The 17,099-nt window shown below is 41.4% G+C and overlaps 1 protein-coding gene across 1 annotated transcript in view; it reads left to right on the plus strand.

The window, feature by feature from the left end:
- Window positions 1-8,456, plus strand: part of LOC114546119 (high affinity immunoglobulin gamma Fc receptor I-like) — a 136,842-nt gene extending 128,386 nt beyond the window's left edge. Inside the window, exons 3-7 of the mRNA XM_028564783.1 lie at window positions 3,545-3,808; window positions 3,888-4,130; window positions 4,778-4,981; window positions 5,265-5,333; window positions 8,341-8,456. Of these exons, the coding sequence (XP_028420584.1) occupies window positions 3,577-3,808; window positions 3,888-4,130; window positions 4,778-4,981; window positions 5,265-5,333; window positions 8,341-8,456 (864 nt within the window). The 5' untranslated portion in view covers window positions 3,545-3,576. The remainder of the gene's footprint in view (window positions 1-3,544; window positions 3,809-3,887; window positions 4,131-4,777; window positions 4,982-5,264; window positions 5,334-8,340) is intronic.
- Window positions 8,457-17,099: the final 8,643 nt, after the last annotated feature.

The following is a 17,099-nucleotide window of genomic DNA, read 5'->3' on the forward strand; positions in this document are numbered from 1 at the left end:
CTGTTATTGCTCAACACTCCCAGCACAGAGGCTACCTGCAGGGCTCCGAAATACCAGCTAGAAATAAAAACCATAACAATATAACCACTTTGTATTAAAACAATCTCCGGACAAGAAAACCTCATAATGCTACAACTATTGCAATAATATTGAAAAATAAAACTAATTGAGCTTTAATTTTATTGTTTATGGTTTAGCTCAAACACCCCTTACTTATTCAAAAGAGTGGAACGCGATCCCTACTATTATTAGCATATAAGTTTAAGTAAGTTTAAATTAAACAAATAAATAGGCATATGCACTGGTGTGTCCTATGTGTTCCTATTAGTATTATGTGGAATTATCATTTCTATATTATTGTAGTGCACTGTATGTGCCCAGGGAGATGGAAATTAGAAATTCAAATTATAAAGGGTTGGTGTCTCCCCTTTAGTCTACATAACATGTCATAGCATGTTACCACTTTATGTACAACTCTTCATTTATCATACAGACGGAAACTCAACTTCTAATAAATCAGAAAACAAATACACCAAAAATATGAACTAAATACAAAATATAATGTAGACTATAGCATATGGCATAATTTAAACAAGTCTCCCGAAAAGAAACGGGTGTATCTCATAGACTAATAATATACAGTCTATCTATGGTATATTGCTCTTCTGCCTGCTGCGCTGTGTGTGTGTGTGTGTGTGTGTGTGTGTGTGTGTGTGTGTGTGTGTGTGTGTGTGTGTGTGTGTGTGTGTGTGCTTGTTGAGTTTAACTCCGAAAAGACAGTTAACCACATGTGTTGTGATATTTACACAAACGATCTAAAACGGCGAAATAAAAGCCTCTTATTTACGGGACCGGTCTAAAAGACCTCCGGGGTCCTACAGCGGGATCTCCGAGTGAGACTGTCCGGGCGCCGAGCAAGCGGCCCCGGCAGGCGCAAGCTGGCGGCCGCGTCATTTTATGGAGCTCCGAAAACTTTGGAGCAAATTGTCAATTCGGCAAAGATTTTCGCAAGACTGCCTATATTTGAAATCTAAACCGTTCATTTCTCGCCTAAAATGTTCTCAGAAGTGAATTTAGTGATGAATAAGATGGCGAAAATTGTTAAAATTGTCCCGTTTTTGGGCTGTGTATGTACTGGAAATCCAACCATCACTGAATGCCGAAATGAATGTTGGGATACAGGTGCTGCGAAGTTCATACAAGTTATCAACCGATGTATCCTCGGTAAATGGTGTGTCAAGAATACATCCGGGAATTTTAACTGTTCTTGGCGAAATGCGAACTTGTGTATTGGGACAGTACTTTGGCAACACGAGATGACGTTTCACAGGGACACAAGAACACAGATTGGGAAACGCCCCCTGTCTGTGCTTGTGTTGTGTCCGCAGAAGCACACACACCTCTTGTGCGCTAGTAATAATCCTCCGTGCGGAAACACAGTGAGCCGTACAACCTTAATTACAATGATTTAACGAAGCTTCGAGGCAAAGAATTTTGCTTCGAGGATTTTTTGTAATCGAATTATTCGAGTTATTCGAGGAATTGTTGCAGCCCTACTATACACTATCATCAATCAAACATATTATTGAATAGATAAATCAGCCTATTCATAAAAAAAAAAACAGCTGATATACAATAACTGTATCCACTATGGTAGCCATCCACAGATACAGTTAAGCTAATGGAGTCACTGTGCCTTCCACATGTATGTTTGACATTAAAACATGATGATATATGAATATGTAAATAGTAGTATAGTATTGCAGGACACCATTAAAGGTTACACTACTCATTATGGTAGGCCTAGTTTAATATGCAACTCCATACAATATAAAAATATATGTAGTCGGAGGTCCCTGCTTGTGTCTCTTTCAGGTTAGGGGTCCTTGGCCTAAAACACACTGAGGACCCCCCTGAGCTAGATGATACTGAGATTCTGATAACAGCTGATCACAACCTGTTACTTTGTTCATTTTGAGGTGTTCTGTTTCAAAGGTCGTACGTTTTCTGGTACCTAATATATTTCTGACCTGTGAATACACAATAAAAAAAAACCTATTTCCTGAAAACGTCAACAGTGACACGAGAAGAGGAAGGAGGAGGGCTTTACTCCTGTGACTGGTTAGACCTTAATGTGCGGATATGTCCCTCACCACTCGAGGTTTCTTCCTAAAAGGGAATCCTTTCTCGCCACTGTTGCTCTAAATCCTCTTGAGGGGGGAATTACTAGAATTGTTGGGTCTTTGTAAATGACAGAGTGTGGTCTAGACCTACTCTATCTGTAAAGTGTCTCCAGATTACTCTTGTTATGATCTGATACTATAAATAAAATTGAATTGAATCTCATATGACCAACATTTCAAATGGAGGCGTCATATCTACAGCTGCTGCTGGGTGAGTTCAACTTCATGTTTCAGGGTTTGTCAGTTTGAAATAACAAAATGAATTAATTCATAATTTAATCAAGAACACTGCTATTAAAAAAGGCATTTGAATGGGCAATTCTATGGACGTCAACAGGGGCAAACGCATTGCAACTTAATGAAACACACGCTAATATACACAACACAAGCAAATTAAGAAAACATCTTAATTAATTTGACAACACATGCGCAGTATTTATCAAACGTGCTGCAAATATTTGGTTGTGTTGTGTGTATTTACAGCACGGTTGTTTATTTGGTAGTGTTGTGTGTATTTGCAGCATGTTTGCTAAATGATATGCATGTGCTGTCAAATTAATGAAGATGTTTTCTTAATTTGCTTGTGTTGTGTATATTTGCGTGTGTTTCATTAAGTTGCGGTGCGTTTGACCCTGTCGGCCACCGTACAATTCACATTTTAAAATTCTCTTCATTTTGTTAAGGTTTGGTAAAACAATGCAAATTATGTGTATATATATTTTGTGTAAATATATGTATGTATATATATATATATATATATATATATATATATATATATATATATATATATATATATATATATATAACCTGAGGTTGATTTCTCTTTAGTTCTGACTTCACTGCTGAGCAGCCCAACAAACCAAGGTCAGTAAACTCCTCCTGTCACATCTGGTAGACAAGACAATGGTTGAGGAGGGAGAGTTTATGAATACATTAAAACACGAAATGCAGTTTTGATAGTCGCAGTGCACACAGACTGGAGAGAGAAGATAAAACTGAAGATAACGTTTAAAAATAATTCAAAACCAGGGCCGATTCAAATGATGCACCGGCTGCTAGAAAAAGAGGAAACTGATTATTTTGAAGCATGGGTAATAAGATCGTAACGTCGGGAGGGTTATTGAGTATTAATAAAAACAGAAACTTGAAAAAGTAAGACACATGTAGACAGATGTAGATATTCTGCTGTGTGTAATAGCAACTTTGAGAGTTCAATTTGAAAACATGCAGAAATGGACTGAATTACAGAGGAGAGGATTCAGCAGTGGACAGACGGTGAGAAAGCAGGAATATGAGGAATGTGGTCAAAATAAGTCTTAAAATGCAAATCATCTTCTATAACTGCATCTTCCTCCCTCCAGCCTCTCTGACTGTGAGTCCCAGCAGATCTCAGATGTTTAAAGATGAATCTGTCTCTCTGAGCTGTGAGGAGGACGACAGCTCTGCTGGATGGACTCTGAGGAGGAACACATCCGGAGAAACCAGGACTCAGTGTGGAGATGGCTGGGGAAGACCTGCTGGTTCTTCCTGTAAAATCTACTTCATGATCCCCGGGGACAGTGGAGTTTACTGGTGTGAGTCCAGAGAGGGAGCAACCAGTAACAGCATCACCATCACTGTCCCTGGTAAGATCAGACTGTGGAGTCAGTATTGACGAAGCTGTGTGTGAATGGATGACATGCTGTAGTTTGTCTCTGTGTTGAGGTGGACCAGTGATCCTGCAGAGTCCTGTCCTCCCTGTGATGGAGGGAGAAGACCTCACTCTGACCTGTAGAACAAAGATGTCCTCCAACCTCCCAGCTGGTTTCTATAAAGATGGCTCCTTCATCAGGAATGAACCTGCAGGTCACATGACCATCCACCATGTTTCCAGGTCTGATGAAGGACTCTACAGGTGTCACATCAGCAGTGTTGGAGAGTCTCCACCCAGCTGGGTCTCTGTCACAGGTGAGGAGGTTAAAGGTCATCATTCATCTTTCACACCTACAGTTCAGTAGACTGTGATTCAGGGGCCTCATTTTTTATTTGGTTCTGTTTGTTTTACACTACCCTTTGTCATGTGTACCAACCCTGGTCTTTGAGATGATGATGCTGATGATGATGATGATGATGATGCTGATGATGATGATGATGATGATGATGTGTGGTCATTGTAGGTTAAGGATCTGAAAGTTATCATCACTTGAATCATTTATACGTCTGTAAATTGTGCACAAGCTGGAAACTCGGTGTGGAAGCAGCCTAACACACCGTCTGATATTAGATATCTCTTCCTCTAACTAGACCGAGGGAATTCACTCAGTTACAAACATGATACACAACATGGAAGTTAGAAGTCTAAAGCTTCACATAAAAAAGGAGGAACAGTGATGTAGCTGAACGTGTTATCTACTTACTTTAGATAAGTTTCTATACTTTTAACCCTTGTGTTTCTTTTTACTTTTTCCAAAGTTTGACATTGTTACATTTTCAGCGCTTATTTCTCCGTCCCATATTTTCTGATATAAAACAAAAATTGAAAACGGGTCAATTTGACCCGAAGTCAACACAAGGCAAATCAAGGCAAACAACAAATCTTTTTTTGTTAATTTTAGAGAAACCCACGACTACAAGTCCTCCTACAACCTCCATTACCTCTGGCTTCACCACTTCTTCCCCTACCCCCAGCTCCTCTCCTCCTCCCTCCGGCTCCTCTCCTCCTCCCCTTGTGTTGTGGTCCATTGTTTCAGTCGGTGTCCCGGTTCTGCTGGTTCTCCTGGTTCTCCTGGTGATACGATGCATCTGTAGCAAACCTAAAGGTTAGTCTCAATAAGACTCATATTGCGCTGCAGTTCAAAATCTAAATTTACTGTTGAAATTTTCAATTTCAGAATTGGAGTGAAGTGTTTCAAGTCAAACGTCTCTTAGGATTCTCATGAATCACTTTTCTGTTGTTGACAAACCATCGTCACCACGAGGGCCCTTTATCATGCTCCGGAGCTTTTGATCCAATCACATAATCTTCTTCACGTTTCCATCTTTACGGATGTCTCTTTAATGGATAAACTGATTGAAATTGATGTTAACTTTGGTTCATTTCAGCTGCTCAAGCTGAGGCTGGAGATGATGACATCACAAACAATGATGTCACAATATTGAGACGGAGCAGAGGTAAAGATGTTTTTATTGATTTTCAGGAGAAAACTGTGCGTGTTCTTGTTTTAATGTCCTGAGAGGACGTTTTGGGAAAAGAACATTTTATAAAATAGGGATATTTTAACAGTCACACTGTGAGGTCTATTTTAGTAGATGATAGGTGATGGGTGTGTTGAGCTTGTCATGAGAGGCCGGGTGTTTGGTACCCTGTGGTTAACACCTCTAACAGCTCTAACAGCTCTAACAGTTCTGTGGTCGTCCAGTTTCCTGTTTCTCATAGCAACCCTTCAGCTGAGTGGGGGTCTATTCATGCTTCACTGCAGGACACTGGACAAAACAAAGATCATATCAATAAACTATAAATTTGCAGATTTACATATCTCTATCTATCTATGATCACTTACAATAGATCTAAAGTAATGGAATATGTTCATGTAAACAGTAAAATGCCGTTGTTAAAGGAACACGCCAACTTATTCCCCGTATCCCCCAGAGTTAGAAAAGTCCATACATACCCTTCTCATCTCTGTGCGTGTCCTAACTCTGTCTGATGCCCCCCCCCCCCCCCTCCATGACTAGCCTAGCTTAGCACAGATCATGGAGATAACCGGCTCCATCTAGCCTAGCTTAGCACAGATCATGGAGGTAACCGGCTCCATCTAGCCTAGCTTAGCACAGATCCTGGAGGTAACCGGCTCCATCTAGCCTAGCTTAGCACAGATCCTGGAGGTAACCGGCTCCATCTAGCCTAGCTTAGCACAGATCCTGGAGGTAACCGGCTCCATCTAGCCTAGCTTAGCACAGATCCTGGAGGTAACCGGCTCCATCTAGCCTAGCTTAGCACAGATCATGGAGATAACCGGCTCCATCTAGCCTAGCTTAGCACAGATCCTGGAGGTAACCGGCTCCATCTAGCCTACTGCTCCCAATAAGTGACAAAATAACGCCAACATGTTCCTATTTACATGTTGTGATTTGTAGAGTCACAGCGTGTACAATTAACAAGGTCACATGACCCACGGCCATCTTCTAACCGTATACATACTGGGAACTATATTCTCAGAAGGCGAAGCACTGCTACTGCTGCTACTTGGGCGGAGTGATTAGCGCAACACCTGAAAAGCACCGTGTTATGTTACTGCTGATGAAGAGCCAACATTTCCTGATTTTTCCATTTCATAATAAAAGCATTCAAATGAGAAAATAACGGGGGGCTTTTTATTGTGAAGAATGTATAGGAAATGAAACCATTTCACAGCTGATGATTTGAGTTTGCCAGCTTTCTCCGTATTATAAACAAGGCTGTGTAACTCTGGCAATAGAAGACTCATAAATAACGAAAGGATATGACATAATGGCAGGAAGGTCTGGAGTAATATCCTTCATATTGGTGAATTCTGGGACATTTTACTAAAAATAACGTTACTGTATACCGGTGGCTTGCTTTTCCAATGAACAGCGCTGCAAAGAGCTCTCAAGAGCAGCAGCACAGTAACACAAACACAGACCAATAACAGTATGATATATACATCCAAAACACACAATTTAGTGGTTTCTGGCATGAGAAATACTTTTGGTAGTTCTGCTCACAGTTGAGTAGGCGGCCCTAATGTGGCCCGGGACACATTTTCTGCTCTCATCGTGTAAAATACGGACACTTGGTCAGGTGCCTTTGCCGTTGTTATTGACGCTAAAAGTCTCCTTTAGCATCATATCTTAACGTGCTTTATCTAAACGCGCTGGGTCGGGACTATTGGCGTCACTTTTTGAAGCAGTTAGGTTAACGAAAAAATGGTGAGGGGCTTATAAAAGGTACGTTTCCATGACACGCAGGACATGAACGGGACAGTTGGGTTTAGGTAAAGAAGAACGGGACAGTTGGGTTTAGGTAAAGAAGAACGGGACAGTTGGGTTTAGATAAAGAAGAACGGGACAGTTGGGTTTAGGTAAAGAAGAACGGGACAGTTGGGTTTAGGTAAAGAAGAACGGGACAGTTGGGTTTAGGTAAAGAAGAACAGGACAGTTGGGTTTAGGTAAAGAAGAACGGGACAGTTGGGTTTAGATAAAGAAGAACGGGACAGTTGGGTTTAGATAAAGAAGAACGGGAGAGTTGGGTTTAGATAAAGAAGAACGGGAGAGTTGGGTTTAGGTAAAGAAGAACGGGAGAGTTGGGTTTAGATAAAGAAGAACGGGACAGTTGGGTTTAGATAAAGAAGAACGGGACAGTTGGGTTTAGGTAAAGAAGAACGGGACAGTTGGGTTTAGATAAAGAAGAACGGGACAGTTGGGTTTAGGGAATGTGATGCAGAAGGGTGATTTTTGCGTCATATCTGACGCTGACAGCCACTGCCCAAACATCCGGACGGATTGGGCCCAGGACACATTTTCTGTTCTCATTGACACATGTTTCCTAAACCGCCTCCAAACATGTTTTTTAAATTCTGATCTCAGTGCCCCCCGAGTGTTTTCAGCTGTACTTAGAGCTGTCCTCTTGTGATCTGATCACTCAGGTCTGATCTTAAAGCCAGTTGGTAACGGGGTGCAAGAGGCATAAATCTCTCGCTCAAGCTGTCAAGTTTGTGTTAGGCAAAGATATTGATGGCGCCATAACAAAGACTAGTTCAGTCTCTCTGGGAGATAGGCACATCTTTACATTATTTCCAGTGTTAATAACCAAGTGTTGTTTGTGCGACACCCTGACATGGTGACATCGTGAGTTATTGTTCCTCCTGCGGTCAACACATGTCTCTAAAAAGATCAGCTCTGTGAGCGTGAAGTCCATTTCACATGAACTGGGTTCCCATTTAAGCCCTGCCATCAGCAACAAGTGTTAAGAAGATAAGAAAACTGTGACATTTTAAGATGTACTTCCCCTTATGTAGACTTTAACACTTGTGTCTTAAAGCTATATCCTGATATTTGCTGCTAAAATGTATCAACTATTAAGTCCTTTTCTAATACTATGGAAAATGTTTTATTGATTGTAGTAAAATTGAAATTATCAATGTCATTTCTTTTCCAGAGACTTATTCAATTGCAATCTACTCCGGAGTGAGAACAGAAGACGACAGTCATGGACAAATAGGAATCAAAGACAAGAAATCAACCAGGAAGAGACTATTTCGATTAGCGGAGTAATCCTCATCTGGTGCTCTAGTGAGTATTAGTGACTGAACTCCAGTGTGTGTTCATGGTGATGAAGAAACATGTCATGCAGTGCAACAGGGACCATCTTTACATGCACAATATTTAGCCCTTAGGGCTAACCCTAACCCTGATATCATTTTAAAAGGCTAAGTGAGAAAACATTGAGAACCCTTTTTCAATTATGTAAACACATAATGTAATCTGAAAACTGCTGCACCGGTTAAAAAAACACAATGCAACTGAGAGACAGAGAGACAGAGAGACAGATAGAGAGAGACAGAGGGAGAGAGAGAGAGAGAGAGAGAGAGAGAGAGAGAGAGAGACAGAGAGAGAGAGAGAGAGAGAGAGAGAGAGAGAGACAGAGAGAGAGACAGAGAGAGACAGAGAGAGAGAGAGAGAGAGAGACAGAGAGAGAGAGAGAGACAGGGAGATAGAAACAGAGATGCACTTCCTCCTCTTCACTAAGAGAATTCACACTTTGAAAAAATAGCCAAAAAAAATAGCAAATTGGTAGTCCTGCTGGGAGAAAAAATAGAGACAGCAGCTCCACTGGCAGCTACTATGGATCTGAGGGACTCACCATTATAATATCCATACATTACACATTGGTTTGGGATGGTACAGTAACTATATTATACACAACTGTTAAGTATTATATTGTGTTATGTAATTGTTTGGTAATATGTGTTGTATAACTATCTGTGCAGTATGGAATATATGTGACACCTACTGTATGTATTTAATATGTAATGTGTACTATATATGCATTTGCTGTAAACTGCTTTTGCAACAATATGTTTTCTTTGTTCATGCCAATAAAATAAATAGAGTTGAATTGAATTTAATTGAGAGAGACAGAGAGAGAGATTGTGACTTGTTCCTCCTGTGGTCAACATGCTTATCTTACTATAATCTCTATAAACAGCTCTGTGAGCGTGAGGTCCATTTCACATGACCTGGGTTTCCATTTTAGCCCGGACATCAGCAACAAGTGTTAAGAAGAAAAAAATAACTTCCTCTTAACCAGTGGACTTTTATACTTAAAGTGCTCATATTATGCTCGTCTTCAAGATCATAATTGTATTTAGAGGTTATATCAGAATAGGTTTACATGGTTTAATTTTCATGTTTTATTTGTTGTATACTCAAGTTCAAGTTCAAGTTCCACTTTATTTATCCTTAGAAAGGAAATTTGATTTGCAGCAGGATATTCAAAAACAAAAACACACACATACACATACATGTGTAAGCCATGTTATAAACACAGCACAAGACACACATCAACACCTTCAATAGAGACACCTTCCCCAAAACCAGTGACAAGATCCAATTGGACAGTACACAGGTCAATATGTCGTAATGAACAGTAATGAAAATAAGATAATAAATAAGAACATTTCTATATAAAAATTTCAATGATGACACTCAAGTGAATTCAAGTTCCTAATAGCCACAGGAATAAAATAACCCCTGGCACGTTTAGTTCTTAACATAGGTAGCCTAAAACACCGACTTGAGGGTTAAAACTCCCCAAAGAGTGGGTGATCAGGGCATTTTAAAATGTGGTTAGCCTTACCCCTGACCCATCTATCATATATGTGTTGCAGCTGTGATAACTGTACCCCAACCACCTTAGACGCTGCATTTACCAGCTTTGTTAGCTTACGCTTATTGGTCATTGGAAGACCACTGTACCACACCACGATACAAAATGTCAAGACTGATTCAATAAAACACTGGTAGAACAAAGTCATCAGAGTCCTGCACACGCTGAATGATCTCATCTTCCTCAAGAAGAAAAGTCTCAGTTGGGCCTTTTTACAGGCTGCATCTGTGTTGCTCTCAAAGGATAATTTACTGTCAATGATGGTTCCTAAATATTTATATTCGTCTACTGTCTCAACGTTCATGTTCTGGGTAAGAGTTTGTGAAACATTGTGCTGTGATCTACGGAAATCAACAATCACATCCTTTGTCTTAGAAACGTTAATAGACAAATAGGAGTTTTCACACCACGCAATGAAATCATCAACTACAGGGCCATGCCCCACCTCATCATTATTCAAAAGGCTCACTATAACAGTGTCATCTGCAAATTTCACACAGTGCCTTTTCTCATACTTACTCCTACAGTCATTTGTGTATAAAATGAAAAGCAATGGAGAAAGAACACAGCCCTGAGGAGAGCCTGTGGAAGTAAGGACCTTTGAGGATAAAACACCATTGACCCTTACACACTGCGACCTGTTCAACAAAAAATCCAGTATCCAGCCACTTAAGTTAGGGTTCAAGTTAAAAATAGACTTAAGTTTCTCGGCCAACAAATACTGCACATTGCTGCAGGTCATCTTTTCACCCTGTGTGTTGAGCTCTCTGTTTTAGCTACAGAGTGAGACATCTCACTTCTGTTCCATCTTTGTTGGGAGTCGCACAGAGTCCCGAGATGGTGACGTTGATGAGAACACAGCTAGAAGTTAATACATGAAGTCAAAGAGTCAGTTACTATGGTAACTCCCATGGATCCATCCCAATTCTTCTAGCAGATGGTGACGTTGATGAGAACACAGCTAGAAGTTAATACATGAAGTCAAAGAGTCAGTTACTATGGTAACTTCCATGGATCCATCCCAATTCTTCTAGCAGATGGTGACGTTGATGAGAACACAGCTAGAAGTTAATACATGAAGTCAAAGCCAACTGTGAGAGCTGAAGGGCAGCAACAAGTCTGTTAGTTCTACCTCCATCTGAAGACCCCCCACATCCTTACTATCTTCACTACTACACATATGTTTGGATTTAAACTGTTTACATAGTTTTTATACCCCTGGACAATAACTGCACATTCCTGCTCTAATGTACACATTCATATCAGACCCTTGATATCCATTTTCTTTTTCCATAAGAAGGACCCATGGTTGGGAGCCACTGCTCTTCACCGCCCTGACTGTCAGAGGAGAGGGTACTGGTCGTTGGTGCCCTTCAAATTCCTACTGTCTTACATTCATTTATGTATCTGATTACTGTCAACTAGTTTATATCTTTGACGTTCCACTTCCGGGATTGATACAGGATTCACCGGATGTCCCTCTTTTCGGCCGGATGTCCGTCCCCTTCCTCTGTCTCTGTGTTGGGGTTCTAACCTGCGGCTGATCTGTGAGGACTATGGTTAACTGGTCCTCAGATCTCTGCAGGGTAAATCCAGACAGCTAGCTAGACTATCTGTCCAATCTGAGTTTTCTCTCACACAACTACTCTGCTTTCCCAGACCCTCCTTCCGAAGCATTTTGCAGTGGCTTTGTTCAGAGCTTAGCACCGCCCAAGACGATTGTGATTGGTTTAAAGAAATGCCAATAAACCAGAGCACGTTTTTGCTGTGTGGACTAGCCAGACCTTCCTCCGCAGCGCTGTGGAGGACGGTCTGGCAAAGCGAGTCTACTGTCAACATTAAATATCTACATTAAAAGTATGTATTGCATGATTAAAATATGTTAAGTATGCTGAATGTATATGAATGCATATATATATATATATATATATATATATATATATATACAGTATATATGTGTGTATGTATTGGTATTTGTTCTAATAAATATTAATCAGACTACATAAAATTAACATTTAAACACCAAAAAAAATGACATCCATGTCAAACATTAAAACTTGTGTCGACATTAAAACAATCTGCCTTTTATTAATTAAAGAACATCTGAACTGACTTACATTTGACTTTTATCTGAACTATCAAATATGGAGTCATTGTGTGTTATGTATTTAAAGTAAAAGGAGTTTGAGTGTTGTTCCCTAACCTCCCAGACTCTCTCCTCTCACAGCCCCCCAGGAATGAAATGATGAAACCAGTGTGAGAGAGTTTCTCTAAATCCTGGAGACATGTTGGACAAAGGTGTCTTCAGCTGAGACCAGAGACCCTCCATCAGATTCAGGTCTTAGTCTCTCAGGATCACATCCTCCCCCCAGTCTCTGATCCTCCTCTACACAGTTAACATATTCATATATTAATATATATAACACACACACACACACACACACACACACACACACACACACACACACACACACGCAATATGAGGTTGATATTTGGAGAGGCTTTATTTATGTTCAAAGTATAAAAAATGTACAGCAATGAATAAATAAAAGTAACAACTTGAGAATCCAAATGTAGCAAAATAAAGTATTTATTAAAATAAGATAAAAGAGTTTAAAGTGCATTAAGATATCTGAACGTTAAAACTGAGTTATCAACTTCCATCACGTCTCTGATCATTATTATTTCATCCATTGATTCATATTAAATTATTATCATCACTTTTGTATAGTTCACATTACATAACATTTCATTTAGCAAACATCATAATAATAATAATACTTAGTAGATAATAAACACAAGGGTTAAGGTCTTATTTAGAGACTTGTCCTCTATGTCCCCTGAGATATTCGGAGCTGCATCAGATGATTTTATAATTACAATAACAACAATATCCACAATGTAATCAACTCCTCAGTTTAAACCATTCAATGTTAGATCATTTTAAATCATTAGCTCAAAATATAACATTCTTAGAAGGCAACACAAGTTTGTATATGGCCGAGCAGAAAACAAGCATTTCAAATTCCCTCCATATAAGAGAGTAATTAAAGGTTGGAGCAGGTAAAAGGAGCAAAGCATTTTTTGTGTGCTGCGTCTGAGTTCATATTGTCTGAACATCTCTGTACTGTGGTGGTTGGAGTCCGGCTGGCTGTGAGTTCCTGTTTTTCTTTTCCTCATGTTTTGCTGTCAGTTTGTGTTGCCTCTGTTTCTCTCTGTGTTCCCCCTCCCTTCCTGTCTGTGCCAGCCAGCTGATTGCGCACACCTGCTCGCCTCCTCACTACCGCTCTTCCCACCATACACACCTGCCGGCCATCAACTCCAATCAAGCCCAGTATATAAACCCCGGATTGACTCACCACCTTCGCTTGATCGTTGCTCCTGCCTACTTGGTGACACGCGTCTCAAGCTTCTGCAAATTCCCCTGAGTGTTCTTCTGCTTGTATCTTTGTAATCCGTTTTCTGTCTTTTTGTTTCAGCCATTGCCTTCCTCGTCACTCTGCCTCCAGTCAGCTGGCTCCTCCATCCAGTTCCCCTCACGGTTTCCTGCACCAGCCTGCCTCAGCCCTCGCCTCTCCGCGCTCCAGTACTTCCCTGTCGAGTTCTCAGACCCGGTCTCCCCGTGCCTCTGTTCCCGGTTCCAGTCCCTTGCCTGTGCTCCCCTCTCTGGCATCCACCTCCCCACTTCCCCATTCACTTTCCCACTTTTCCTAATAAAGTGATTTGTGCTGAGTTCTGCATTTGGGTCCGTTCTGTCCTAACCGTAACAGAACGATCAAGCCATCATGGACCCAGCAGGCTCACAATCCCCCTCTGACTCTCCCAACCCCCCGCCCCAGGACTTGCTGTTCGCCGTGTCCGCTCAGGGTGCGTTGCTCGGTCAGCATTCCTCGGCTATTCAGGCCATGGCCGAGTCCATTCGCACCCTGACCGAAGAGATCCGGCGTCTGAGTGCCCAGTCTCCTTACTCCGACATGTCCAACCCTCCCATTAATGTCTCTCAGCCCGCTTCTGCGTCTCGCACTCCCACTCACGATCCGGTCGCATCCTCCGTCGCTTCTCCGCCTCTCGAGTCCCCAGTTTCCCTCCCGAAATTCTCCGGCATACTGGGAACCTGCGAGGGTTTCTCGTGCAGTGCGACCTGGTGTTTCGGAGGCAGTCACTAACCTACAGCTCAGACGAGGCCAAGGTGTGTTGCGTCGCCGGGTTGCTCCGCGACCGCGCCCTGGAGTGGTACACCTCTGTGAGCAAGGGGAAGCCTCACCTCCTCTCCTCATACTCCTCCTTTGTGGGGGAAATGAGGAGGGTGTTTGATCACCCTGTGCAAGGGAGGGCTAAGGCTTCCCGGCTCATGACTATACACTAGGGCTGCAGCTATCGATTATTTCAGTAATCGAATATTCTACCGATTATTCCATCAATTAATCGAGTAATCGGATAAGAAATACTTTGTAAGAAATACTTAGTAAACAGCAATAGTAAATATTTATTATTGCTGTTTACTAAAAAAAAAAAAGGAAACCTGTGGCTTGTATATATACAAAAGACAGGTATCCTTTTTTAGAAAAAGCATAAATTTTTTATTGACAAATTCCAAGACCCTTTAAAAAGAAATACATTACAATAGTACATTTTTGGTGGCCCAAATGTTAATATTTTTCACCCCATTCCCCTTCTTGCCTCTGGCTCTTTACACTGGATATGCAAAAGAGGGTTTACAGCAGGGCTACTCAACTACACTGTTCTGGGGGACACATTTCCAGAAGCCTAATACACAGTGAGGAGCATAGATATATCTATGGTGAGGAGAAAGAATAAAGAATGCATGATGACGTCATTCACGTGCATATTAAGTAGCCATGCTGGGAGGAGGAGCCGCGGCAGCAGCCAAGTTTCCAAAGATTAGAAGCAAACTAATAAAAAGTTAGACTACAAACCGACAGCTTTCGTTTTAGCTTGTTGTGTAAAACATCGCTATTATTAGAGAGTAGCACGCTGTAGGCTAGTTGTGTAAAACATCGCTATTAGCAGAGTAGCACGCTGTAGGCTAGTTGTGTAAAACATCGCTATTAGCAGAGTAGCACGCTGTAGGCTAGTTGTGTAAAACATCGCTATTAGCAGAGTAGCATGCTGTAGGCTAGTTGTGTAAAACATCGCTATTAGCAGAGTAGCATGCTGTAGGCTAGTTGTGTAAAACATCGCTATTAGCAGAGTAGCATGCTGTAGGCTAGTTGTGTAAAACATCGCTATTAGCAGAGTAGCATGCTGTAGGCTAGTTGTGTAAAACATCGCTATTAGCAGAGTAGCATGCTGTAGGCTAGTTGTGTAAAACATCGCTATTAGCAGAGTAGCACGCTGTAGGCTAGTTGTGTAAAACATCGCTATTAGCAGAGTAGCACGCTGTAGGCTAGTTGTGTAAAACATCGCTATTAGCAGAGTAGCACGCTGTAGGCTAGTTGTGTAAAACATCGCTATTAGCAGAGTAGCACGCTGTAGGCTAGTTGTGTAAAACATCGCTATTAGCAGAGTAGCATGCTGTAGGCTAGTTGTGTAAAACATCGCTATTAGCAGAGTAGCATGCTGTAGGCTAGTTGTGTAAAACATCGCTATTAGCAGAGTAGCATGCTGTAGGCTAGTTGTGTAAAACATCGCTATTAGCAGAGTAGCATGCTGTAAGCTAGTTGTGTAAAACATCGCTATTAGCAGAGTAGCACGCTGTAAGCTAGTTGTATGAAACAGCGCGGTGGACGAGAGCAGCAGACATTATCTACCTAACAGCTAATTCGGCTAACCGCTAGCCGAGACAGCATGCAAACTTTTAAAAGACCCTCAAAATAAAACTTCAAAACAAACGTTAACATATATAACAGCTGTTACGTCAGTTCTGCTTTACTTGTGCTCATTTAAAATACAATCACTCAATACTTGTCTTTATTGTTACTGTAAAGTCTTAATTTAGCTGTAGTCTGTTTCTCCCGTTATGTTTGACTTAACGTTATTTTAGACTGAATCTAGCTGTCCGTTCTGCCTGCAAGATCCGTTCTGCGCATGCGTTATTTGTCGGCTAGTGGTTAGCCAAATTAGCTGTAAGCTAAACTAACGTTAGCTTGGGTGGAGGCTAGCGTGGAACAGATCGGGCAGCGATATTACGAATCCCACTATGGCCACGCCAAGTCCCGCCCTTCACACACTACTATTGGCCAGGCGTCCATGCTTACATGTACAGGTCCTATCCCCTGACCAATCCCCTAACCCTAACCTTAACCACTCGAGGTGAAATGCCTAACCCCAACCAATCGAGCTGTTTCGTAGGGCGGGTCTTGGCGTGGCCATAGTGGGATTCGTAATTTTGCGATCGGGCAAGTTGTAAAACAGTATTATCATCTGCGCCCCCTGCGTGTGCCATAGAGATACACAAACAACATGCGACAGTCGTTTCAATTCAATTCAATCTAAACCCAACAGGAAGTCCGCCATTTTGATTTCAAAGTTCGAAATTAGTGCGATTTTGGCCATTTCCACATGTCGTACTTTAACGAACTCCTCCTAGAGATTTCATCCGATGGATTTCAAACTTGGTCTGTACCATCCCAACACCTTAACGATGAAAACTTATTAAAAGAAAAACTTTTCGTCAGACGGTGTGGGCGTGGTGTGGCGGCCATTTTGAGTGTTTAGCGATGAACAAAGAAGTTGTTGTAACTTGAGTGTACGTTGTCGTATCTGCCCGAAATTTCTCACAATTGACAAGGGTCCAGGCCTGAGGACACCTACAGGCTAAAACTGACTTTTGGTCATAGCGCCCCCTGCTGGCAACAGGAAATCTGCCTTATATGACAAACATCATCCGATTTACATGAAACTTATGTGTCAAAATGTGATACTGAGCTGCCCCCTTATAATATAACCACGCCCACTTACTCAGGCCACGCCCCCTTTGATAACATTTGAACCGTTTTAGGTAGAGTCTTGTGTGAGGTGTGATTGAACTCAGCAGAGACTTCATTTTTATTGGTGATGGTTTGGCC

This window comes from Perca flavescens, chromosome 19 (genome assembly GCF_004354835.1).
Source record: "Perca flavescens isolate YP-PL-M2 chromosome 19, PFLA_1.0, whole genome shotgun sequence".
NCBI classification, from domain to species: Eukaryota; Metazoa; Chordata; class Actinopteri; order Perciformes; family Percidae; genus Perca; species Perca flavescens.